Source organism: Eleginops maclovinus, chromosome 8 (assembly GCF_036324505.1).
Source record: "Eleginops maclovinus isolate JMC-PN-2008 ecotype Puerto Natales chromosome 8, JC_Emac_rtc_rv5, whole genome shotgun sequence".
NCBI lineage: Eukaryota > Metazoa > Chordata > Actinopteri > Perciformes > Eleginopidae > Eleginops > Eleginops maclovinus.
Genome location: NC_086356.1, coordinates 2,254,698 through 2,275,861, shown reverse-complemented (window position 1 = coordinate 2,275,861; position 21,164 = coordinate 2,254,698). Strand labels below are relative to the sequence as shown.

The window sequence follows — 21,164 nt, the reverse complement described above, 5'->3', positions numbered from 1 at the left end:
GCAGCTGCACAGGCAGGCTGATAACAAACTGAGGAAGAAGAGTGCATATTTTATTAATACCTTGAGGATAAACCTATACACAAGCTTAAAGTTATGGAGCCTCGTGGGATGCTCCAACCTAGACTGGAACCGATGACCTTCCAGTTCCTAAGCCATCTTCCTACAGCCTCAGAGACAAATCCACAAAGAGTGCATATCTCCATGAATTCAGCATCACATGTAGCTGCTATCCTGCCGTCTCATGACTTACTTTATATTTTTGGATATGGATTTAGTATTCTATGATCTATCTACATGCCTCACCTTAACCAAATCCTCCCGTGCTATGCCAGGCTCCTTCAGGGTCAGGTGAACCTCCAGAAGGTGAATGAATGAGAGCGTCTCATTGACTGCTGAGATCATTCCCCTGCTAACGAACATGTCGAAGTGAGTCCCCGGAGAATCCCGAGGCCTTACACTGACTTCTTGAGCTTTGGCTGTGCAAACATCACATCCCCACTCTTTTATTTCCCCCCTGCCTCATTCACAATCATCTTTTGATACCGCCTACTAATTAAAACTCCAACAAGCTGCCACCCGAAGCCGCCAGCCACCCACCCAGCCTCCTCCTTTAGGTCACCCGGCTCCCCGAGGAGGGAGAGCAAACAAGAGAACAGTGAAGGAACACACACAGTCTGTTTTTACTGCTTCATCCTTTCTCCACTCCTCTTATCCTCTTTAATCCTGCACCTCTTTATGCTTGTTAAGCCTCTGGAGCAGAGTGAAATCATAGGGCACAGGGCCAGGGGGTCAAGGAGGCTCCTGCAAAAGAGGGGCCTCCTCTATAGCAGTGGTGGTCCAGGCCCTCGTGAAATGAAGTGCGGAGGGCTCTCCAAGAATCCTCTGCTGGAACAAACCTTCAGGACTGCACCAAACTACACTGAAGAAACTGAAGAAGTGTCAAGAGCCTCCTTTGGATCTGCACTATAAGTCTACTGGCATGCAGGGGTCTCCACTCCGGTATGCTTAGAGTCCTCCAGGTCCACCTCAGGGCCAGGTTTCCTTGAGTCTTCACCTTTTACACCTGCCTTCTGTCATCCTGTGCCAGTGTCAACCTGTTTCCTATGCATGATTCAAGTCTAATTTATCACACACCTTCTCATGATCGAGGTGTCTGTGCTCTCTTGATTGGACCGAGTGTTGGAGATGGTGTTACGCCAGGAGATACTCAAGACTTGTGATCAAGACGACCATGTGGTTGCTCGCTGTTGATACTGGGGCGAATTCAACACATTGCTTAGCGTTCTGAGGGTGTCTCTTGCTTTCCAGCTGTCTGTGTTGCAAATACATTTCACATATATGTCTCTAAAGACTTTTAATCCAAAGTAGGAGAGTTTAAAATCTGCAGTCACTAACCTTTCTTAAACTAAAGGCAGAGTTGAGAGCTTTCAGAAGAACAGCCGATGCTTCATTCCTGATCACTTTGATCTATTCGAGGGATGATTGAGTCTGCTCTGATTTCCCATCGCTCACATTTCTCTGGTTATTGGCTGAGTAAGGCCTAGGAGGACTGAGCCTGGGTGTGAAAAAATAGTGATATTGCTTTGTTACACTCACGCTCAAACACATTGAACGTGATAGGCTCTGGTTTCAGACCGAGGGTGACCAAGGTTTAGACTTTTTGTTTTCTCAAAATTTCAATTTCTTTTGAATTTTACTTTTTTCATGATTTCATTTTTTTTCAGAATTTTTATTTTTATCTCAAAATTAGACTTTTTTTCTTCGATTTTGATTTTAAAAAATAACTGTTCTCATAATGTTTCTCCTCTCTTTATAATTTCACTCTTTTTTCAGAGAATTTCTGAAATTATGGCTTTTTTTCTGTTCTTCATAATTTTGACTTTTTTGCATAATTTGTCAGACAGAGGTTGATAAGCAGAATCTCAAATCTCAAAATTAGACTTTTCTTTCGTAGATTTGGATTTTTTAAAATAACTTTTCTCATATTTTTCTTTTTTATTATAATTTCCCTATTTTTTAGATTTTGACTTTTCTTTCAAATGTCTCTTTTCACAGCTCTTCCCCTGGGGTCTGAGCCTTACTCTCCAAGAAATAGCGACTTTCAGAACCAGGATGCCGTTAGCTGAGTCTATGATCTGAGGAAGAGTGAATGAAAGCAGCGTCATTGATCAGTTTTAGCAGCAACACGGCTCAAGCAGATGCTCAAATGTCAGCCTCACATCCAAACCCTACAGTACAGCAACGTCTCTGTCTGGCCTGTGGAGGTATTGTGTGAATGTGAAAGAGGGAGTTGGACATGCAGCAAGGAGGAAAAGCTGAATGGAGGAGGGTCGTCCCATTCAGTGTTTGGACAGCTGCACTCCTCCTCCTCCTCTCTCCTCCTCCTCCTTCTCCTCCTCTTTGAGTTCCTCTGTATGCTACCTGCCTTAAAGCTGCCTCCATCCTTTAACTGATTCAACACTCAGCCTGACCTAACTGAATAATGAGTGAATAACGCAGCCGTGGCTCCCGGTGACGGTTTGTTCTCTGCCAACCTGTGGAGAGAGGGAGATTTTAATAACCTGTTATATCCTCGCTCTCCTAATTGTGGCAGTTCTTAACGATCAGGCTGAGACTAATTTGATTCCATCTTTGGTGAATGGGGAAATAAGTGAGGCATGTTCAATATAGTTTGGAAGTGGAACAGATATTAGTTTGGTAATATTCCCTGGTCTCACATCACCCACCTGCTCTTTAAAGAGTACTCACTGCCTCATTGTGATCTTTGAGGCCCATTACAACACATTCATGCTCAAAAAGGATCACAATGAGCGCTAAGTAAAAGTTCCTTGCCCCTGGCATCTACTGTACGTATTCCTCCCAGCTCCTCCTCCCAGCAGCTCAGTCATTGTGTTACTTCTGATGAGGATGTACTTTTATCTCAGGGAAATCTTTCCTAGGTTGGTTAAAATATGCCTCCAATATTGAAGTTTGGAGGCCGTTTAATTGGAGAAGCCTGTAGCAATCACTCAGCTGTTTGTCTGTACGTTTCTAAACGAATAAATGTGAATTCAAAAACAAAAACAACATCTACCAATACCTCCAAATGACCCAGTGGCCCCGTACTGATCCCAGGCTTCTTTGGATTTCTGCATTGCCTTGGTATTGCAAAGACAAATTGCGTGCAGAAAAATAAAAGAACCTTAAAAAATCGTTGTCTGCAGGAGTCAGGTTAGCCTTCTGTGGATGTAATGAATGCAGTCTTGAGCAAAAGTGCTGCAAAAATGTAGTACATTATTCCACTAGTCTGTCTGTCCCACTATAACCAGTCTGCAGTCTCATGAGTGATTATTGTAACACACATTTTGGGTAGGTAATATTCCTCAGTGAATGCAGTTTTATCCCCAGACCATATGCATGTTAGCATGTAGCATGAAAGCTAATCCCAGTTTGCATGTGTTTGTTGATTAAGGTCCCTGTAAGTATGCAAAGAGGGTTGTGACTCAATACAGTTCAGTTGAAATGATATGTTGCATAAAGGATATTTGATTCTGATAGTACCCCCTCCCCTCTCCCCTGTGCATCCTCAGGTTGTTTGCCAGTAAGTGCAGCGGCTGTCTGGAGAGGATCGCTCCCACAGCGTTTGTGATGCGAGCTCTGGAGAGCGTTTACCACCTCAGCTGCTTCTGCTGCTGCGCCTGCGAGCGCCAGCTGTGCAAAGGGGACGAGTTTGTCCTGAGAGACGGTCAGCTGCTGTGCAAGGACGACTACGAGAGGGAGCGGCTCGGTACCGTCAGCCCACACACCTCGGACTCAGGTAGCATTTGGAGAAGCATCGTAGGCTAGGTTACAAACCAGGTCAGGTACAATGTGCAGAAACCAGATGTGTTTGTGTCTTTCCTTGTGACAGACAAGAGTGAGGATGAGGATCTGAATGTAACATCAGAGTGCCGAGCAGCAGGGAAAGGCAGGGATGACAGCAAAGACCCCCGCCGGCCCAAGCGTCCTCGCACCATCCTCAACACCCAGCAGAGGAGAGCCTTCAAGGCCTCCTTCGATGTGTCCTCCAAACCCTGCAGAAAGGTGAGCACAGAGGAGTACTGATATACACCTGAACATCAGCAGGAGAGGGCTCTTTAAAGTAGAGACACTACATACTGATATACACCTGAACATCAGCAGGAGAGGACTCTTTAAAGTAGAGACACTACATACTGATATACACCTGAACATCAGCAGGAGAGGACTCTTTAAAGTAGAGACACTACATACTGATATACACCTGAACATCAGCAGGAGAGGACTCTTTAAAGTAGAGACTCTACATACTGATATACACCTGAACATCAGCAGGAGAGGACTCTTTAAAGTAGAGACTCTACATACTGATATACACCTGAACATCAGCAGGAGAGGACTCTTTAAAGTAGAGACACTACATACTGATATACACCTGAACATCAGCAGGAGAGGACTCTTTAAAGTAGAGACGCTACATACTGATATACACCTGAACATCAGCAGGAGAGGACTCTTTAAAGTAGAGACTCTACATACTGATATACACCTGAACATCAGCAGGAGAGGACTCTTTAAAGTAGAGACACTACATACTGATATACACCTGAACATCAGCAGGAGAGGACTCTTTAAAGTAGAGACACTACATACTGATATACACCTGAACATCAGCAGGAGAGGACTCTTTAAAGTAGAGACACTACATACTGATATACACCTGAACATCAGCAGGAGAGGACTCTTTAAAGTAGAGACTCTACATACTGATATACACCTGAACATCAGCAGGAGAGGACTCTTTAAAGTAGAGACACTACATACTGATATACACCTGAACATCAGCAGGAGAGGACTCTTTAAAGTAGAGACACTACATACTGATACACACCTGAACATCAGCAGGAGAGGACTCTTTAAAGTAGAGACTCTACATACTGATATACACCTGAACATCAGCAGGAGAGGACTCTTTAAAGTAGAGACTCTACATACTGATATACACCTGAACATCAGCAGGAGAGGACTCTTTAAAGTAGAGACTCTACATACTGATATACACCTGAACATCAGCAGGAGAGGACTCTTTAAAGTAGAGACACTACATACTGATATACACCTGAACATCAGCAGGAGAGGACTCTTTAAAGTAGAGACGGTGAGTGTGACTGTGGTTGGTCTTTCAGGTGAGAGAGACCCTGGCTGCAGAGACGGGACTCACTATACGCGTGGTCCAGGTCTGGTTCCAGAACCAGAGAGCAAAGGTCAGTAACAACAAGCCGTCAACACACACATTGTGACCCCCCCTCCTGCATCGTTTCCCCTTGACCTGAGAAGCTGGCAGGAATGAGGTTATCTTCCAGATCACATGTGAAAAATGGAGTGTCACTCTCCTTTCTCCAAAAGTGCTTAATTGTCTAAACCAGTTCTACATCAGATAAGCTTCAGTGGATCAAACGTGCATAATCTGCTATTTGCTCGGCTTGGTGGCATTTGGGAGAGTAAGCTTGTCTAAGTGTGAATACCCATCAGGCTTTTTACTGCAGTCAGTTTACAATCTATTAGCATTACATGGCTTGTTTTACTCAAGTCAACTCTTATCCAATATATTAAAATCATTGCTGAAATGTGTGTCAACCAATCAGAGTCAGGAGAATCTATTTTAAGCAAGGGAATCAAATTACAGCAGCACAGATATAAAGTTACTGTCACTTTTCCAACCGTTGGCTCCTCTTTACAGTCTTCTCTCTCTTCTGTCAGCGGAAAATATACATTTCTGCTTCCTTGCAATAAGCAATGACACAGCTGCTATGAACCGTTGGACAGTTTGGTATTTCTTATTATATGATATGTTATTCAGAGGTTGGTGACAACTGAACTCCTCCACATCTGTTCAGTCAGTGTCTTTAATGGAAGCTTTGATCTGTGTTTGTGTTCACAGATGAAGAAGTTAGCTCGCAGACAACAGCAGCAGCACGAGCAGCACACCACCCAGAGGCTAGGCCAAGGTGAGCATGATCGTGTGTGTGTGTGTGTGTGTGTGTGTGTGTGTGTGTGTGTGTGTGTGTGTGTGTGTGTGTGTGTGTGTGTGTGTGTGTGTGTGTGTGTGTGTGTGTGTGTCTGATGTTATTAAAGTGAAAAGCACACGTGACGCCTCCCTGCAAGACCTAATCTCTCCATTATAGCTGTGATGACAGTGATTAGTGAGAATAATTAATAAATGATTCAGAGAAACAGCTTGAAATATTAAATGTATTATGGGACCGATGAACAGAGTAGCGTCACTCAGCAAACACTTCCAGTTTATCGGGCTCCACAATGAGTCCCGTGCTCTCTGCAGGTAAATATGAGCGCGGCTATAAAGAGCGAGTCCTTCTGCAGCACGGCCCCTCATGGCTGGAGGCTTATTGCCACTGTGGTCTCACGGCGTATATGAGCAGCACACAGTTTAGATAAGTGTCCCAGTGCTTTGGCAAGCGCTGCCTCTATCTGTTCAGGGACTTCCAGCGTGTCAATATTGGCAGAGCAGCGGGCTTTATTACAGTGGAAGCTGCTGCTGTTAAACAAATGAGCTGAGCAAACCAGCACATGGGGGTTGTTTGAGATTGATGTTAGCACGAGAGGAAGCCTCCTGGATGACATCTTCAAAATCACCAAGGCCAGTCAGTTTAGACAATGCATTCACAGTGTATGTTTCATTAGAACCTTGTGTATACAGTGTGTGCTCAGAGCTGTGGGGACGTTACGTCGCTCACATCTTTCTACTTTTACTGGAGGAACATTTTGAATGCAGGACTTTGACTGTAACAGAGTATTCCTACACTCTGGTACTTCTACTTTTACTCAAGAACAAGATCTGAGTACTTGTACTTCTAAGCACAAGATCTGAGTACTTCTTCCACCTCTGCTCACACGTATAGAAGGTGTTCATGTGTGTCCTCTGCTCCCTGTGTCACAGAGGGGATGTCGATGGACGGCCTGCTCAGCTCCTACTCAGGACATCTCCCCCTGACCCAGCAGCTGGTGATGGATCACAGCGGATACTCGGAGCCCTTCCAGCAGGGCCTCACGCCGCCACAGATGCCCGGTGACCACATGAACCCCTACGGTGAGCGGCACACACTGTAATGGCCGTGCATGAGTGTGTATCTGTGCACAATCAAGGCATGTAATATACTGTATATCTATGTTCAGGTGGACTTCTCAGATACCCACGTGTCAGTGATGGAGTACCCCTATCCTAAGTGTATAAAACACATTCGTATCCAGCTGTGTTTGACGTGTGTTCTCTCCTCTTCCCAGGCACTGACTCAATCTTCCACGACTTTGACAGCGACGCCTCTCTGACGAGTCTCAGCGACTGCTTCATGGCTGCTCCGGATGTCGGCTCCTTCCACTCTCGGGCGGGAAACCCTATCGACCGACTGTACTCCATGCAGAGCTCCTACTTTGCCTCTTGTGGCCCAAGCATCACCGTTAGTGCCATCCAACCCGCCACGCCACATCCCAGGTCATGAACACGGTGCAGCTACAGATCAGGAAGCAGGGAAATGTGACTACAGGTCGACCAAATATACCTGACTGACCTCCACCAGCAAAAGGGAGGAATGGATCTTGCATCCCATGCCTGGAACAAGCCACCAGGAAGAGAGTTGAATGTCCTAGTGGCCAATCAGTTGTACTACACCTTGGGACCAAACATTTCCCATTGACTTACATTGGGAAAGTCTGTAAAGCAGCTTTTTATTTATATCTTTGCTAAATCAAATACCCAGTGTGAACACTTCATTAGCCCATATTTAAATTGATGGGAAACCCTAAGTGTGCATGCTCTATAGGCCAAGATCCCGGGTATTTCTTTACTCAAAAAGGCCATTTTGGTGAAAAGTGGGAGTAAAGTTCATGTCTTTGTGACGGGAACGTTACGTTTCAGGCTCCTGCGTGCCTCACACAGTTCAACAGGTGCATTAATAATGTTGTAAGGTGGTTTTAATGCAACTTTAAAGTAAATATAGTTTTGGTAATATGTTATTTAAGCCAAACGCCAAACCTTACTGCTGCGTAGAGTCATTGCTCCGTGGCTGAATGTATATAATGTTCTAAATGGTTGTAAAGAAGCATCCAGTTTTGCATGTTGGGATGGACAGCGTTTATTTATTTCTCACGAACATGCTGGTATACATAAAATAAAAAGACTATATTTAAAAAAGACAATATGATCCCTGTTGTAAAGTCCGGAAACGAACATTGTAATTGTGCTATTTATCCTGGTGTTTGTGTTGCTTACTGATGAGTGTGTGAATGACTGACGCTTGGCTATTTATTTTTACATTGAGATCATCTGGACAGAGAGAGTGTAACATTCGCAGACTTACCAAAAGTGTTGTAATTTAAAATAAAAACAAATCTTTCACTTGAATTCTTGCCTTTTTTTCATGAAGAAAAACTACATTTTGCAGGAAAATTCAAAAATCAAATTCTGATTTTAACCATGTTTAAAAGCCTAGTTTAGCATGTTGGAAAATAACCAAATAAGCATTAAGGAGTTCATTTCAACCTGATGATGGTGGTCGATTAAAAGTCACAGGATCCCCAAAGTAATCACAATTCATCCTGAGAGGGTCGTGGGTGTCTTTGCGAAATGGAGAGCTAATCCATCGGCTGGTTGTTGATAAAGGGAGGAGGAGAGTGTGTATGAGTGTGTGTTGGTGGAGCGCTGTAAAGTATATGTGCACAGTTCTTTGTGAAAGAAGAAGAGCTTTGAGTTGGTCTGTTGCGACGTGTAAAGCCAAATTACAATTCACAGCAACCGCCTTACTAGCTAATCTAAGCTAGCATTAGAATCACCTGGTATACTGTAGTTCTCCCAGGTGAAGAAGCAAGCGATTATATTATAGTTAATAATAAGCAGACAGAGGACAGGGAGAGGGAGGGAATAGTAGAGATAAACAAGGAGGGTGAAAAGAGTGAGGAGGAGAAACGGCAGGGAGTTCCCAGGAATCAGTAGGTGAGAGTTTGGCCTGAGGTGCTCCTCCAGCTCCTCCATCACCCTGACAGCTCCAGGTTTGTACAGCACCTCGTCCTCCCCGTCGCACACTCAGATCTATCTTGATAAGCAGCTTCTTCTCTCAGAATCCGTCGATGTTGTTCTTATTTCCCCCCCTGCCCACAGACCCTGAAGGAGGAGAGCTATGGCCATTACTCATCGGTCCCTTCTCCTTTCCTCTAGAGCAGCAGATATATTGTTATGCTACCTTACCCATACCTGCAGGAAGCCAGGGACCTATAGGAATGTTTACCCCCAAAACCTTCACCAGATCCAGGAGAGGATGCATGGAACCAAAACTGAATTAAACAAACCTACGACTGGAAAGCCACAGTATTACCAACCTTGTGTGTCATGATTTAATAAATACTTCCATGGAATACAAACCCTTTAAACGTGTCTGTGTGTTTGCTTTAGGCATCAGATGTTAGTAAATGATTTCAAAGATTGAAATGATTTTAGGCCAAGCATCTTGTTAGTTGCATCGACCTACAGTCAGTGAAGCTATCTGAAATCCAAACCCTGGTGCAATCTTTAGGCTCCATTGCACTATTGATCTATTGACAAATGGGGACATGCCTTTCCTGATGTCTAAGAGATCTGGGAATCAAAGTATTTCATATCTGTTGTTCTTGAAAGACATCCACCTGTTGAGACTCATCATGAAACACTCATTTTTTCCAGTTTATGTGACCCTGAAATGCACAAATTGGATCTAAATGTTTAACTTTGCTCGTATTACTACTGACTACGTAGAAGCTTAGGTGTACATCAAAGACTAACACTTTAAAAAAGCGTGTTCAGCAGTCAGGTAGAAAAGCCTGTTTGTATTCACATGTTGATACAACTCCTGCAATAACCCCTGCAGTGTGATCTCCTTTTTGGAGTTGGCAGATGCACGGTCTGTACCCGGTCACTGGACAGAACATGCAGTTCAGCTACAGCTCTCTCGACTCCATGTCTGACAGCCTGCAACAATATTTACAAACCCTGCAACAAATCCCTTCCTGCCCTGTGCGAGCTGTAAGTGAGCATAAGTGGAATAACTGAATTATTTCCGCCCCGTCGAGCTGCTGGGTGAAAGACAAACAGCCGCCTCCTCGCCAAACAATTGATCATAAAAAAAGTGATGCGTGTTCACGGCAGCACACAAAGACTGCTCATGGTTTGAGTTCAGTCAGGTGGAAGATACGGTGCGAGACAGATGTCATGAAACCTGCCGCCCAACAACGTTTGTGAGCTGCGTTACCGAGAAAACATGTCTCAGGTGATTCAGGGGCCGAGCTGAAGACACAGAAACATCTCAATAAACCTACAGATGAACATGAAGCCTGAGACCTGAGATGTCAGTCATATCATATAGATTTAGAGTTTTGAAGATACTCTGCAATACTCTGGTTGACAGAACTTTGAGGCATGAGGGAAAAACGCCTACCTGCTATTTGTTCAAACAATGTGTATATAGGTTCATGATCCCTCAATCACACTTTTACATCATCATAGTGACGTCAAATATATATGTTCAGCTTTCAAAATGTTTAGTTGTGCATGAGCAATAATGTCATTTTCATGTTTTTGTTTGTGGGATTTCGGGTCCAAAATGTTCATACAGTATGTCAAAATGAAAACATAACTCTCAGGTTATACAGGTGAGGTTGTCCTAAAATAAAATATACCAAACATTGACATGCTAAATGTTTCTTAACCTTCCTGTTGTCCTTGGGTCCTTTTTATGGCGGGATAAAAGGTAAAAGATAGGAAAAATAACAGGTTTGCTTGCATACATATTGAGAACTTGATAATGATCACTTTAATTAGGGTTTGGGGGGGGGGTCAATTTTGTAAAATCGTTCAGTATTTGATTCTTTTTTTACTCCTAAATGAGCTCTATTGACCTTACATTCCCCAAAGAAGAGTCAAACTTGTGGTGATAAGTAGGAATAAAGTTGCTTTAAAAGGTGTAACATAGATTTGGGTCACTATTTATACTAGATGATTTATAAATAGTCCAACCATGGAGACAAAAGTTGATTGGAAGACGACACAAGGGTTAATGGGGTTTAGTAAGACAAATCCCCCCAAAAAAGTAGCTCGAAAATTAGCCCCAAGTGCTGCAGTGGAGAACAGGTGAGCTGTAATTGTTACACCTGAGCAGCTCTGCCTCCTCACACGTCTGCAGACTGGATCTCTGACAGGAATGCTAATCCTGAAACATGCCACATTCTCGGCTCTTTCAGGTAAACAGCAGGTTAACAGTGAATGCCTGTCAGAGGCCGCCGGCTGCTCTGAGCTGCGTGTCTTATCGTCGGGGGGATCTGACATCACAGGTGTGAGCGAGCACAGGTAGGATACAGCTCTGCAGCCTGAGGACAGGGCTGACACCTCGGGATCCACAAACTGACTTTCTGCTCAACCTGTGACCTGTTGCCCTCACTCACCCCACCACCATACCTCTGCTCACATGGAGAGAAACGTGTAACCTTGGAAAGTATATTTGTCTAATATCTATGTCTTCAAACTTCATTTAAGACCTGATAACTTGAGAAGTAACAATGCAATGAGATACAGGGTTTTGTTTGTACACGATGCATCCTAATATCGGGTTACAAAACATCAGAAACAGAACCTTCTTCATCATTTCTGACTTATTTTTGAACACATCTCCTGATTCGGGTCGAATACGTTTTCCCCAGCTAATTAAAAGATCTAATTTATCTAAAGATCCCGTCTCATTTAAAGAAATCTTACCAAGCTAATGTTCACTTGTTCTATTGGCAGATCGGAAACACCTTGTTGTTGTTATTTTTTTACTTGGTTTTTGGAGCAGCATTTGTTCCAGTGTGCCAGAGGGCTGCATGTCTAACCTTCCTTTGAGACACCTTTAACATCTCTGATTTGACATGAATGCATTCTCTAATAAGATGACCAAGATAGATTGATCTTTATATGATAAGCACAGATTACTCTAAAGAATATATCTGCTACAGGAAAATAAAAAACGGTGTGTGAATTGTATTTTTTCAGAGGATGACTTTACACAACTCTAGGTTAAGATAAGGCTTTGTAACGGCCACAGCAACATATATCTGAAACGCTATGGAGTCTACAAAAAACAATATGGTTTTATTGAAGACTTCTCTTTAGATCAACACTAACTTAAAGGGTACAGGTCACAAGTCTGCAGGACTGGCCAAAAAGAACAAAAGATGAAAGGAGAAAGAAACAAAAAGCACACAAACTGGGATACCAGGTCCTCCATACTAAAACTGAAGCCAATGAAATAACAGGAAATAGAACCACTCGCTAAGGACTGCTTTACTAACAGGCAGCAGAGTCCCACAGAGTCAGAGAGAGTGTCCTCCAGCCTTCCTTTTATATTCTTAATTAGCTCAGATTGGGGACACCTGAGCAGAGGCGGAGCCAGGAGCAGATGCACCTGAGCAGAGGTGAGAGAACCAGCGGGGGGGGTTCAGGCTTATTGTGCTTTTTTTGTGGGTGACTTTACATTTAGTTTTCCCAGGTTTCGTTTCACAAAGCCTAGTAGTTAAATGTTCTACCTACACCTATATATCTTTCACCTACACCCCCGCATACCTCTAATATGCCTGCTCTTATATTTCAGCATGAGATGTTGTTACCTGAATGCTAAAAACACAGTTCCAGCCCCCGCGGTGCAGAGCAGCAGTCTGCATGTCGGAGCCAGCTGCTGACAAATGTGTTTCAGACTCACCTGAGCAGCAGGTCACAGAAGGACAAGCCCCTCTCTCACACACACACACACACACACACACACACACACACACACACACACACACACACACACACACACACACACACACACACACACACACACACACACACACACACACTCGCAGCACTAATGTAGCTGCAGACAGGTGTCAGCCATCCTCAGTGTTTATGACAGAGCTCTTTCCCTGTGTGCGGCTGATGTCATCAGGAGCCCCGCTGTTATTAATGAATAATGTCTGGCAGCGGGAGCTTAGGTTTCGGTGCGAGCTCAGGCTCTTTATAGAACAATAAACAAATCAGCGTCATAAGTCGGGGGAAAAAACTCATATTACCGGCCACAACAGGGCCACGGGGGCCTCCTGCACTGACAGACTGTAGACGAGGGGCTGGCCAGGAGCTTTACTCTCAAATATCAGGCTCTTATAGTACAGCAGTGTTTGCTTCACAGCCACAGTGTAAGCCTTTTAAATAACTAGAGAGCTTTTCCTCCTGATTTCTGTTGCATGATTTTGAGTTTTAATGGATTAAAAAGTCATTGCTTTTAATGTTGAAGACAAGAGACACTTCAAGGAGAGCCACAGCATCCGTTGTTCCAGCAAATGCACCTACATTAGAGGAGCTATAGGGTTTAAAATCACCCATGTCCAATGTGATCAGCCTATTAAATGGCATTAATTAGTTCATTTGTGGCAGACAGGCCAAACTGCACCTTCCCACACATTGCAAAAGTAAAAGTAAGGCTTAAAAAAAACAACCCATGCACGTCCCCTACAATGTCTGGGCTTGACTCATATCTGTGTGAAGTGTGTCATTAGAGAGGTGTCATCACAGGGTCAGGGGTCTGTGCACCCTAAAAACCAGAGATTTTAATATACAAATGCCAAAAATGAAAGGCACACATACATCTCAGTGTACCATCGGATGTGTACTGGGTCAAATTATAAGAAAGTAAGAACAGATGGATGTGCAAAACCAGATAGCTCACGTTAGAAAGATTTTTAATGCCGCTGAAAAACGTTTCAAGCACCATGAAGCCCCGGAGCCTGATGCTGCTCAGCCAGCAGCTGTGAGCCGGACCGGCCAAATCCAAGATCTCTCAATGAGGGAAGAGTACTGCCAGCCACTTTTCAGAGTGTTAAAGTTATTTTTTATGAGGGAAACCCAAGCTAAACAAAACATTAATCATAGCAGGATACTTGGATTCAGTTAAAAAGACGTACAGTATACAACTTTATCCACAAAGGGACATCTGTTCGTACAAAGCATGGCATGAATGTTATGTTTGTGCATCGAAAAATACATATAATATGCAGAAAATGTTTGTGCGTTTACATATCAAAGTGTTTCTCTCCACACAGATAATTTGGGCATTCTCCAGTAAGAAAGAAACCACGACCCAGAGGCTACACAAACAGAGGAAGAAATGGTGAACGTTGGATTACACTGAGCTCTCCCATCTAAATACACATGGTTCATATCTTCTCCTCTAAATCCCACTTAGATGCTTCTCAAACTTCAGTGCGGAAATCCCAAGTTTGATACACTGGGAGATAAAATGGAACCTGTCCTCCAGACAAACATACGCGACAAACCACAAAGGTATTGTCATCCCAAAGCTGCCACACTGTGCATGTCCCTTATAAGTGTAAATAAACTGTGGGACTCAAACTCAGAAAACAGAACAGGCCCTTCCCACAGCGCCTTCTCTTCAGAGTGCCCGGGCTGAAGCGACACGCTGAGGTTCCTGCTGTCTTTGCTCATGGATTACACATACACACCAAGGGATCTGGAGAGTAACCCCGGAATACAGAGGAAAAGATGTGCTCATCCCCGACAGGTGGGACTATTTATTGTTTAATGAAAATGATGATTGCTTTGTTACCCCAAGTCATTGTGACAGAATCCTCCCATCAAATCAAAAGTCTCTACTTGGAGTCACATTTAGTATCCATTACTGTGTCCATGGAGCTGATAGACATTAAAAAGCCATTATAAATATGATATTACTCCCATGCTGGTTGCCACAGCATACTTTCTGCTGGTCAACCAGATGGAGGAGAGTCTTCACCTTCGTCTAAAGCCACTGCCAGTATAAAATAAAAAAGAGAGGCTTGGATAAACTTTGCGCAGGAACCCTGAGCAGCCTGGCTACCTCGGCTCCTGCCAGAAGAGCCTGCAGTCACCCTGAGCTCCTGGATCAAGCAAAGCTGCCCCATATCCCTGCAGATGCTCTGACCGCCTGTGAACTGCATCCAGATGCTCAAGCTCTCCGCCTTCCTGTCAGGATCCACACTGGAAGGACCAAAAGTTTAAACATCTACTGCTGCTCTTCACTATTCCCAGCAGTGGAAAGTATTGACGTACATTTACTCCAGTATTTTCACATACTGTATACTTTTACTCCATTATATTTTGAGAGCAAATATGGACATTTTATCCCCACATGGAGGTCACATGACAACCACACATTGATGTTCTGTACCTTAAGGGCAAAGTGAACACCTCTTAAAGGGGTTGAGGTGTTCAGTGAAGCGGTTGGGACAAATTTGAGCTGCAGCACCATTAAGTATCGCCTCTCGTCTGTCAATCAAACCAGTGTGCTTTGCTCTGAGCAGTGTGTCCGACCTGTGACCAGGTGAGACACCCTGTTGTCAAACACGAGCGCCTTTCACTGCTGGAGGATGTACAATCATAATCGAGCTGCTCCATGTCAATCCTGCTTGATCTGTGGTAAAACAGGACTCAAATTAGATGAAGTTTGGGTTGTTTTACGTACTGCATTGTCACAGGAGTAGGGATTTATTTGACGTGTCCCGAGGGATTTCAACTACCTAATAATAAGAGCACATCTCACTGGTGTTCATTTGTCTACAGCTATTTCCATCCATCACATGATCATTGCAGAATGTACAATAAAGGAAGATCAAGAAAAGCTATTTCTATTGTAATCAGTTCCACAAATGATCATAGAGAAATGGCAGTATCTTTACTGTCTGCTATCCGTGGTATTGTGCAGTGGACTGACAATAAATGAATATATTGAACTCTAGCCTGAGGTTATCTGTGGCTCTCTCTTTTTACTGCAGCTTCCAGGACTTTTTCTTCCCCTCATTTCAAAACAGGCATGATTTAGGTAAACCAACACTTGAAACGCTTCGTTGGCACACAGACAAAGTGTCCAGATTGCTCCATCCTTAAATTCTTACGTCAACAATTGTGTTTTCTATACCGTGTATTCAAGAACAGATCACATTTAGTAAAACTATGCAATCGCTTTTAAATGACTGAAATGACTGAAGCACATCGTTCTGTGGCTACTCTACCTTTGAACAGCTGCTTCTGGGGTTAGCAGGGAGACCTGATGTCGCCACAGGAAGGGATTCAAATTCCTAAAAATATCAGGTGATAGAAACAGTCAAGATATGTCTCAGATGCATTTGCTACAGAGTGATAACACACACCTTTTCTCTGCGCTGTTCAGATCACAGCAAAGGGGGAAAACATAGACATGAATGTCTCTGAGTCTGAATGAAATCCTCGTTGATTAGTAAAAAACATTGAATCTCAAACAGCTGAAGGTAAGGAAGGTATACAGCTGTGTGTGTGTGTGTGTGTGTGTGTGTGTGTGTGTGTGTGTGTGTGTGTGTGTGTGTGTGTGTGTGTGTGTGTGTGTGTGTGTGTGTGTGTGTGTGTGTGTGTGTGTGTGTGTGTTTGAGGATAAAGAAGGAATAGAGATTGAGTGATAATATGAAAAATAGAAACCATTCCAAAAACAAAGAAGAATTATGAAAACAATATAAAAATGATGTCAAATTAATTTAAATGAATGTTCATTTTGATGTCACTGCTTCTGACATCTATCCCTATCTATCTATGTCATGTATCAAATAAAGAGCTTCAAATGTTTAAAACTACAACACTTACAAAGCCAGCTTTTCTCGTGAGTATAATACAAGCTATCAGCGTCTCAAAATGAAACGACACCTGGACTGTTGAGTTGTTTAATCCAACAGCTCCCTCTTCTGTTCATAGAAATATTGCACTAAAAACGTACTGGTTTATACTCCTCGTTCACCAACATGACCCCACTGTTCCCAGAGGATGCTGGGTCTGTTTCTGCTGCAGGAGTTCTTCTCCAGGGTGCACAACCTCCAATAAACTACACCAGAGATCCTGATCCTGGTTAGAAGATGAGGTCCAGGTGGTGACAGGAATGCAAACCTGAATTGCAAAGATGTGCAATAAAGTAAATAAAGATAGCTGCTTCTTATTTCATTTATATCATATGGGATGTGGGCAGTATTGAGAGGGGCCAGTTCACCTCCTGGGCCGTGCCAAGCGGCCCTTCAGACCGATGAAAAAACAGGAGCTCTTAAAACCAAGAAACAGTGAGGTGAGCTCTCTTCCAGGACCAAGACCAGGACCATGGGCAGTCCCTGTACCCCCTTTATCACCAGGATGACCACGACCAGCAGTGTTCAATTCAGACACTGTGTGCATACACCTATTTCAATCAGGGTACGGTTAATTCTGAGGGACAGAATATTTAGTGACATACAAAAGAGGAATAGGAACCTGGGGAACATGTGGTCTAGACAATGGTGGATTTGGTGATGAAGAGGAGGCTGCAGATCTGGAGGTGAAACAGGAGGAGAACTGCTGCAAAAATGTCCCCTGAAATGACAGCCTGCAGGGAGGAGGACAGATGTCAAGTTTGGCATCAGGCAGGTGATACACACAAACAGTTGGGAGTGAATGAAGCATAAAGATGGTCCCTCTGATTGAACTTCATCCCTGTCCCTCCTCTCAAAGGGGGAGGATGAGAAGGAGGCTGATCACAGCTCAGCGTTAACAGTTTGATTTCACTAAACTCTGCCTGAGAGTGACAGCAGGTGACTTAACGAGCGCGTCGTTAAATATATTTCTCTCTGCAACAATTACTTCTGATCCAGCTTGTATTTTGTATCGTAACGGAGTCCATTTATTTACCTGGATTACATTTATTTGTAATGTATTGCTTTCAATCAGAACTGGTGCACCTTCCTGTATTCTAACATGTTCATTTTGTTGTTGTTGTTGTTGTTGTTGTTGTTGTTGTTGTGTTGTTTTCAGGATGGAGAGCAGGCAGGCCTGCGTGTCTGAAGGAGCTGTGTCCGGTGTGTGGAGATAAGGTCTCGGGTTACCACTATGGGCTGCTCACCTGTGAGAGCTGCAAGGTACTTTTTATCTCATTTTATATGTAGTTTAATCATTTCAGTTTAAAAATGCAACTCGCTCGTACAATTTCATAATGTTTGAATCCTGTTTTAATGCTCTCTTAGGTTTGTGTATCAAAGTTTAGTCTCACTGACGCTGTGTTTTCTATCTACTCCTTACATATTGATATATATCTGTCTATTGTCGATTTGTTTATGTCTACTTTACTTAATGTACAATGCATTGTTTAAATGCTGCTGTAACAAAACAAGTTCCCAGTTAGGGATCAATAAAATATAAATATATAAACTCATATTTAAAAATGTATGATTTGTTTTTAGGGTGATTTTACAACATCTGTCCATGAAGAATAGCCTCTTTCAATTTCAACCAAATTTAGGATGAATCAAGTAAATATCGGTCTTGGCTAAGTCCGACTAATGTGCACAGTTGAATAAACTAATACTTACTAATACATTTAATCTCGTCTGATCAAGTGGACCTCTCCTCCTCCTCTTCCTCCTCCTCCTCCTCCTCCTCCTCTTCTTCACTGTCAGGGCTTCTTCAAACGAACGGTGCAGAACAACAAGCAGTACGTGTGTGCAGAGAAGCAGGAGTGCACCGTGGACCGAGGCCAGAGGAAGCGCTGTCCGTCCTGCAGGTTCCACAAGTGTCTCCATGTGGGCATGAGACTGGAAGGTGAGGAGTGGACGTCACACGGTCGGTTACTCAGCAGAGGAAAGGAAGTCAAAGCATTTAACGAGAGGATGATTAACGAGCTCTACAAGTTGCATTTCAGTCCTAAAAATGTCTTAAAATGATCACTTTTTTGTCTTTAATGTGAAATAAGAATGGGTTTTCTCATCCTGACCATGAAGTGTAATAGAGGTGCGGTGGCTTCATGCTGTTTAACCTTTTTAGTTGTACTTTTTTAAATTGATCCTAAAAAAGTAATTTAATTACGTTAAAAACCTCCCAGTCTAAGAGATCAGCACCGTTAGTTCCCGATAAATCCACTTTTCTCTTCAGCTGTTCGTGCAGACCGGAAGCGAGGAGGCAGGAACAAGTTTGGCCCCATGTACAAACGAGATCGGGCCCTCAAGCAGCAGAGGGAGGCTCTGATTCATCACGGTGGATTCAGACTGGACAGTGGGCCTCCTCTGGGCCCCTCCACCCACCACATGCACTTGACCTTTACCAATGGCTTCCACCCGCTCCCCATGGCCCAGCCTCCTCCCCTGTGTTCACTCCTGCCTTTCCCCCCCCTGGCTGGCCCCCAGTACCAGTGCAGCTCCCTCTCAAACTGGACCGTCAAGTCCCAGCACTCCAACGACGGCTCTGCTGCCAGGATCCACTCCTTCTCCCCACAAGCTCCTAGGATGCCTCAGCTGGTGATGGAGTTCCTGCACTGTGAACCTGATGAGCTGCAGCTGCAGAGTAAGATCGCTGCTCGGATCCTGCAGGAGGAGCCCGGGGCCCCCAGCACCTTCAGCCTGATGTGTGTCATGGCCGACCAGACGCTCTTCTCCATTGTGGAGTGGGCTCGCACATCAGTCTTCTTCAAACAACTGAAGGTGAGACTAAGTTACAGCACGGTCACATGACTTCACGTCACCACCGCTAAGCTAAAGGCGGCTAATGTTGGGCGTGATGACCTTTAGTTGCCTCATTTAGACACGATAGCAACCACTATTTGTAATGATGCTTAAAACACTCACCAGTGGGGTATTTACTGACATCTTGGATTTTATTTTGGGTATCTATCTGAAAGCTCATTCCAAAAATCATTGGCTCCTTTGAGACAAGGGAGCCAACATTTAGGATTTGGACATTTTTAAGGATTTGGACATTTTTAAGGATTTGGACATTTTTAAGGATGCATGACAGTGGTTTAAGTTGAATATAGATGAGACTGCTGTGTCTCCGTGCTCCAAGGTGGATGACCAGATGAAGCTGCTGCACAGCTGCTGGAGCGAGCTGCTGCTGCTGGACACCGTGTGCAGAAACGTCCTGCAGGGCCGAGAGGGCAGCCTGCTGCTGGTCACTGGACAGGAGGTCGGGATATCATTTTGCAACAATGGAAATATGTTTTACAAACCAAACTATCCACACAGCATTGGGCCCACGTGGGGTGTTCATATAGTTCTACTGCTTTAATTCATACAGATATGATATGATCTATATTAGCAGGCGTTCATTATTATGCTCATTATCAGCCATCGTGTAGCTGCACATCCTCTGCGGTCACTGCTGTTATTTTTTCTAAATCATTTTTACATAATAGTTCCTGACTTGTGCGTCGTTTTGTCAAAAAGTAAACACTGTAAATATCTTGTGAGCTGACATGAGATTTTGAGTTAGTGTGTACATTTTAGGAATGCAAAGGATAAGCCTTTCAGACAGCAGGTATGACATGTGGAAGTACAGAGGGATTCTGACTGTTATGTGTCCCGGTGCTCAGGTGGAGCTGTCCTACGTAGCCTCTCATGCCGGTCTCACTTTGGCCGGTCTGGTGCAGAGGGGACAGGAGCTGGTGGAGAAGCTCCTCATCCTGAAGGTGGACCGTCAAGAGATTGCCTGCATCAAGTTCCTCGTCCTCTTCAACCCAGGTGTGTGACAACAGATTCAAGGGCATGTTTGGGGTCTTCAGTAAGTGGCAGTCCTCTGTATGAACGAGTGAGTGACTGTCAAAGCTATATTCACCATGTTGTGTGTGGCTCTCTCTTCCCCCCCGCCGAGCAGATGTGAAGCAGCTGGAGGACCATCAGTTCGTTGAGAGCGTGCACGAGCAGGCTGAAGCTGCCCTGCTGGAGTACACACTGTGCACCTCAGCTCACCTGCTGGGACGCTTTGCTCACCTGCTGCTCTGTCTGTCGGAGATCCGCTCGCTCAGCACGCATGCCGAGGACTACCTGTACTGCAAACACCTGAGTGGGGGGGTGCCCTGCAACAACCTGCTCATTGAGATGCTGCATGCCAAGCGCAGCTGTGCATGACGTCTCAAAGCTCTGAATATCAAATACAATAATATCATTTTGATATTTAATATGAATAATATTGTAAATGTGACATGTATTCAAATAAACTGCGAGGAGCTTTAAGTTGAATGTAGTTTTCCTTGATTTCCAGATCACAAGGAAAGGTTTCTTGGTAAGACTTAGGGCTGCAAGAGTAA

The 21,164-nt window shown here is 44.0% G+C and overlaps 3 protein-coding genes across 3 annotated transcripts in view; all 3 read left to right on the top strand.

The window, feature by feature from the left end:
• Positions 1–8,346, top strand: part of LOC134868738 (LIM homeobox transcription factor 1-beta-like) — a 24,134-nt gene extending 15,788 nt beyond the window's left edge. The window contains exons 4-9 of the mRNA XM_063890042.1: positions 3,570–3,796; positions 3,890–4,062; positions 5,184–5,261; positions 5,939–6,005; positions 6,956–7,105; positions 7,300–8,346. Coding sequence (XP_063746112.1) covers positions 3,570–3,796; positions 3,890–4,062; positions 5,184–5,261; positions 5,939–6,005; positions 6,956–7,105; positions 7,300–7,514 — 910 coding nt within the window. The 3' untranslated portion in view covers positions 7,515–8,346. The remainder of the gene's footprint in view (positions 1–3,569; positions 3,797–3,889; positions 4,063–5,183; positions 5,262–5,938; positions 6,006–6,955; positions 7,106–7,299) is intronic.
• The window catches only part of ajm1 (apical junction component 1 homolog), an 81,885-nt gene that overhangs the window by 57,631 nt on the left and 3,090 nt on the right, over positions 1–21,164 (top strand). The window lies entirely within an intron of this gene.
• On the top strand, positions 16,873–20,985 carry LOC134868737 (steroidogenic factor 1-like). The gene is made up of 7 exons (XM_063890041.1): positions 16,873–16,975; positions 17,906–18,009; positions 18,547–18,688; positions 19,019–19,563; positions 19,925–20,044; positions 20,451–20,598; positions 20,732–20,985. The coding sequence occupies exons 1-7, from the start codon at positions 16,873–16,875 to the stop codon at positions 20,983–20,985; spliced, it is 1,416 nt and encodes a 471-aa protein (XP_063746111.1).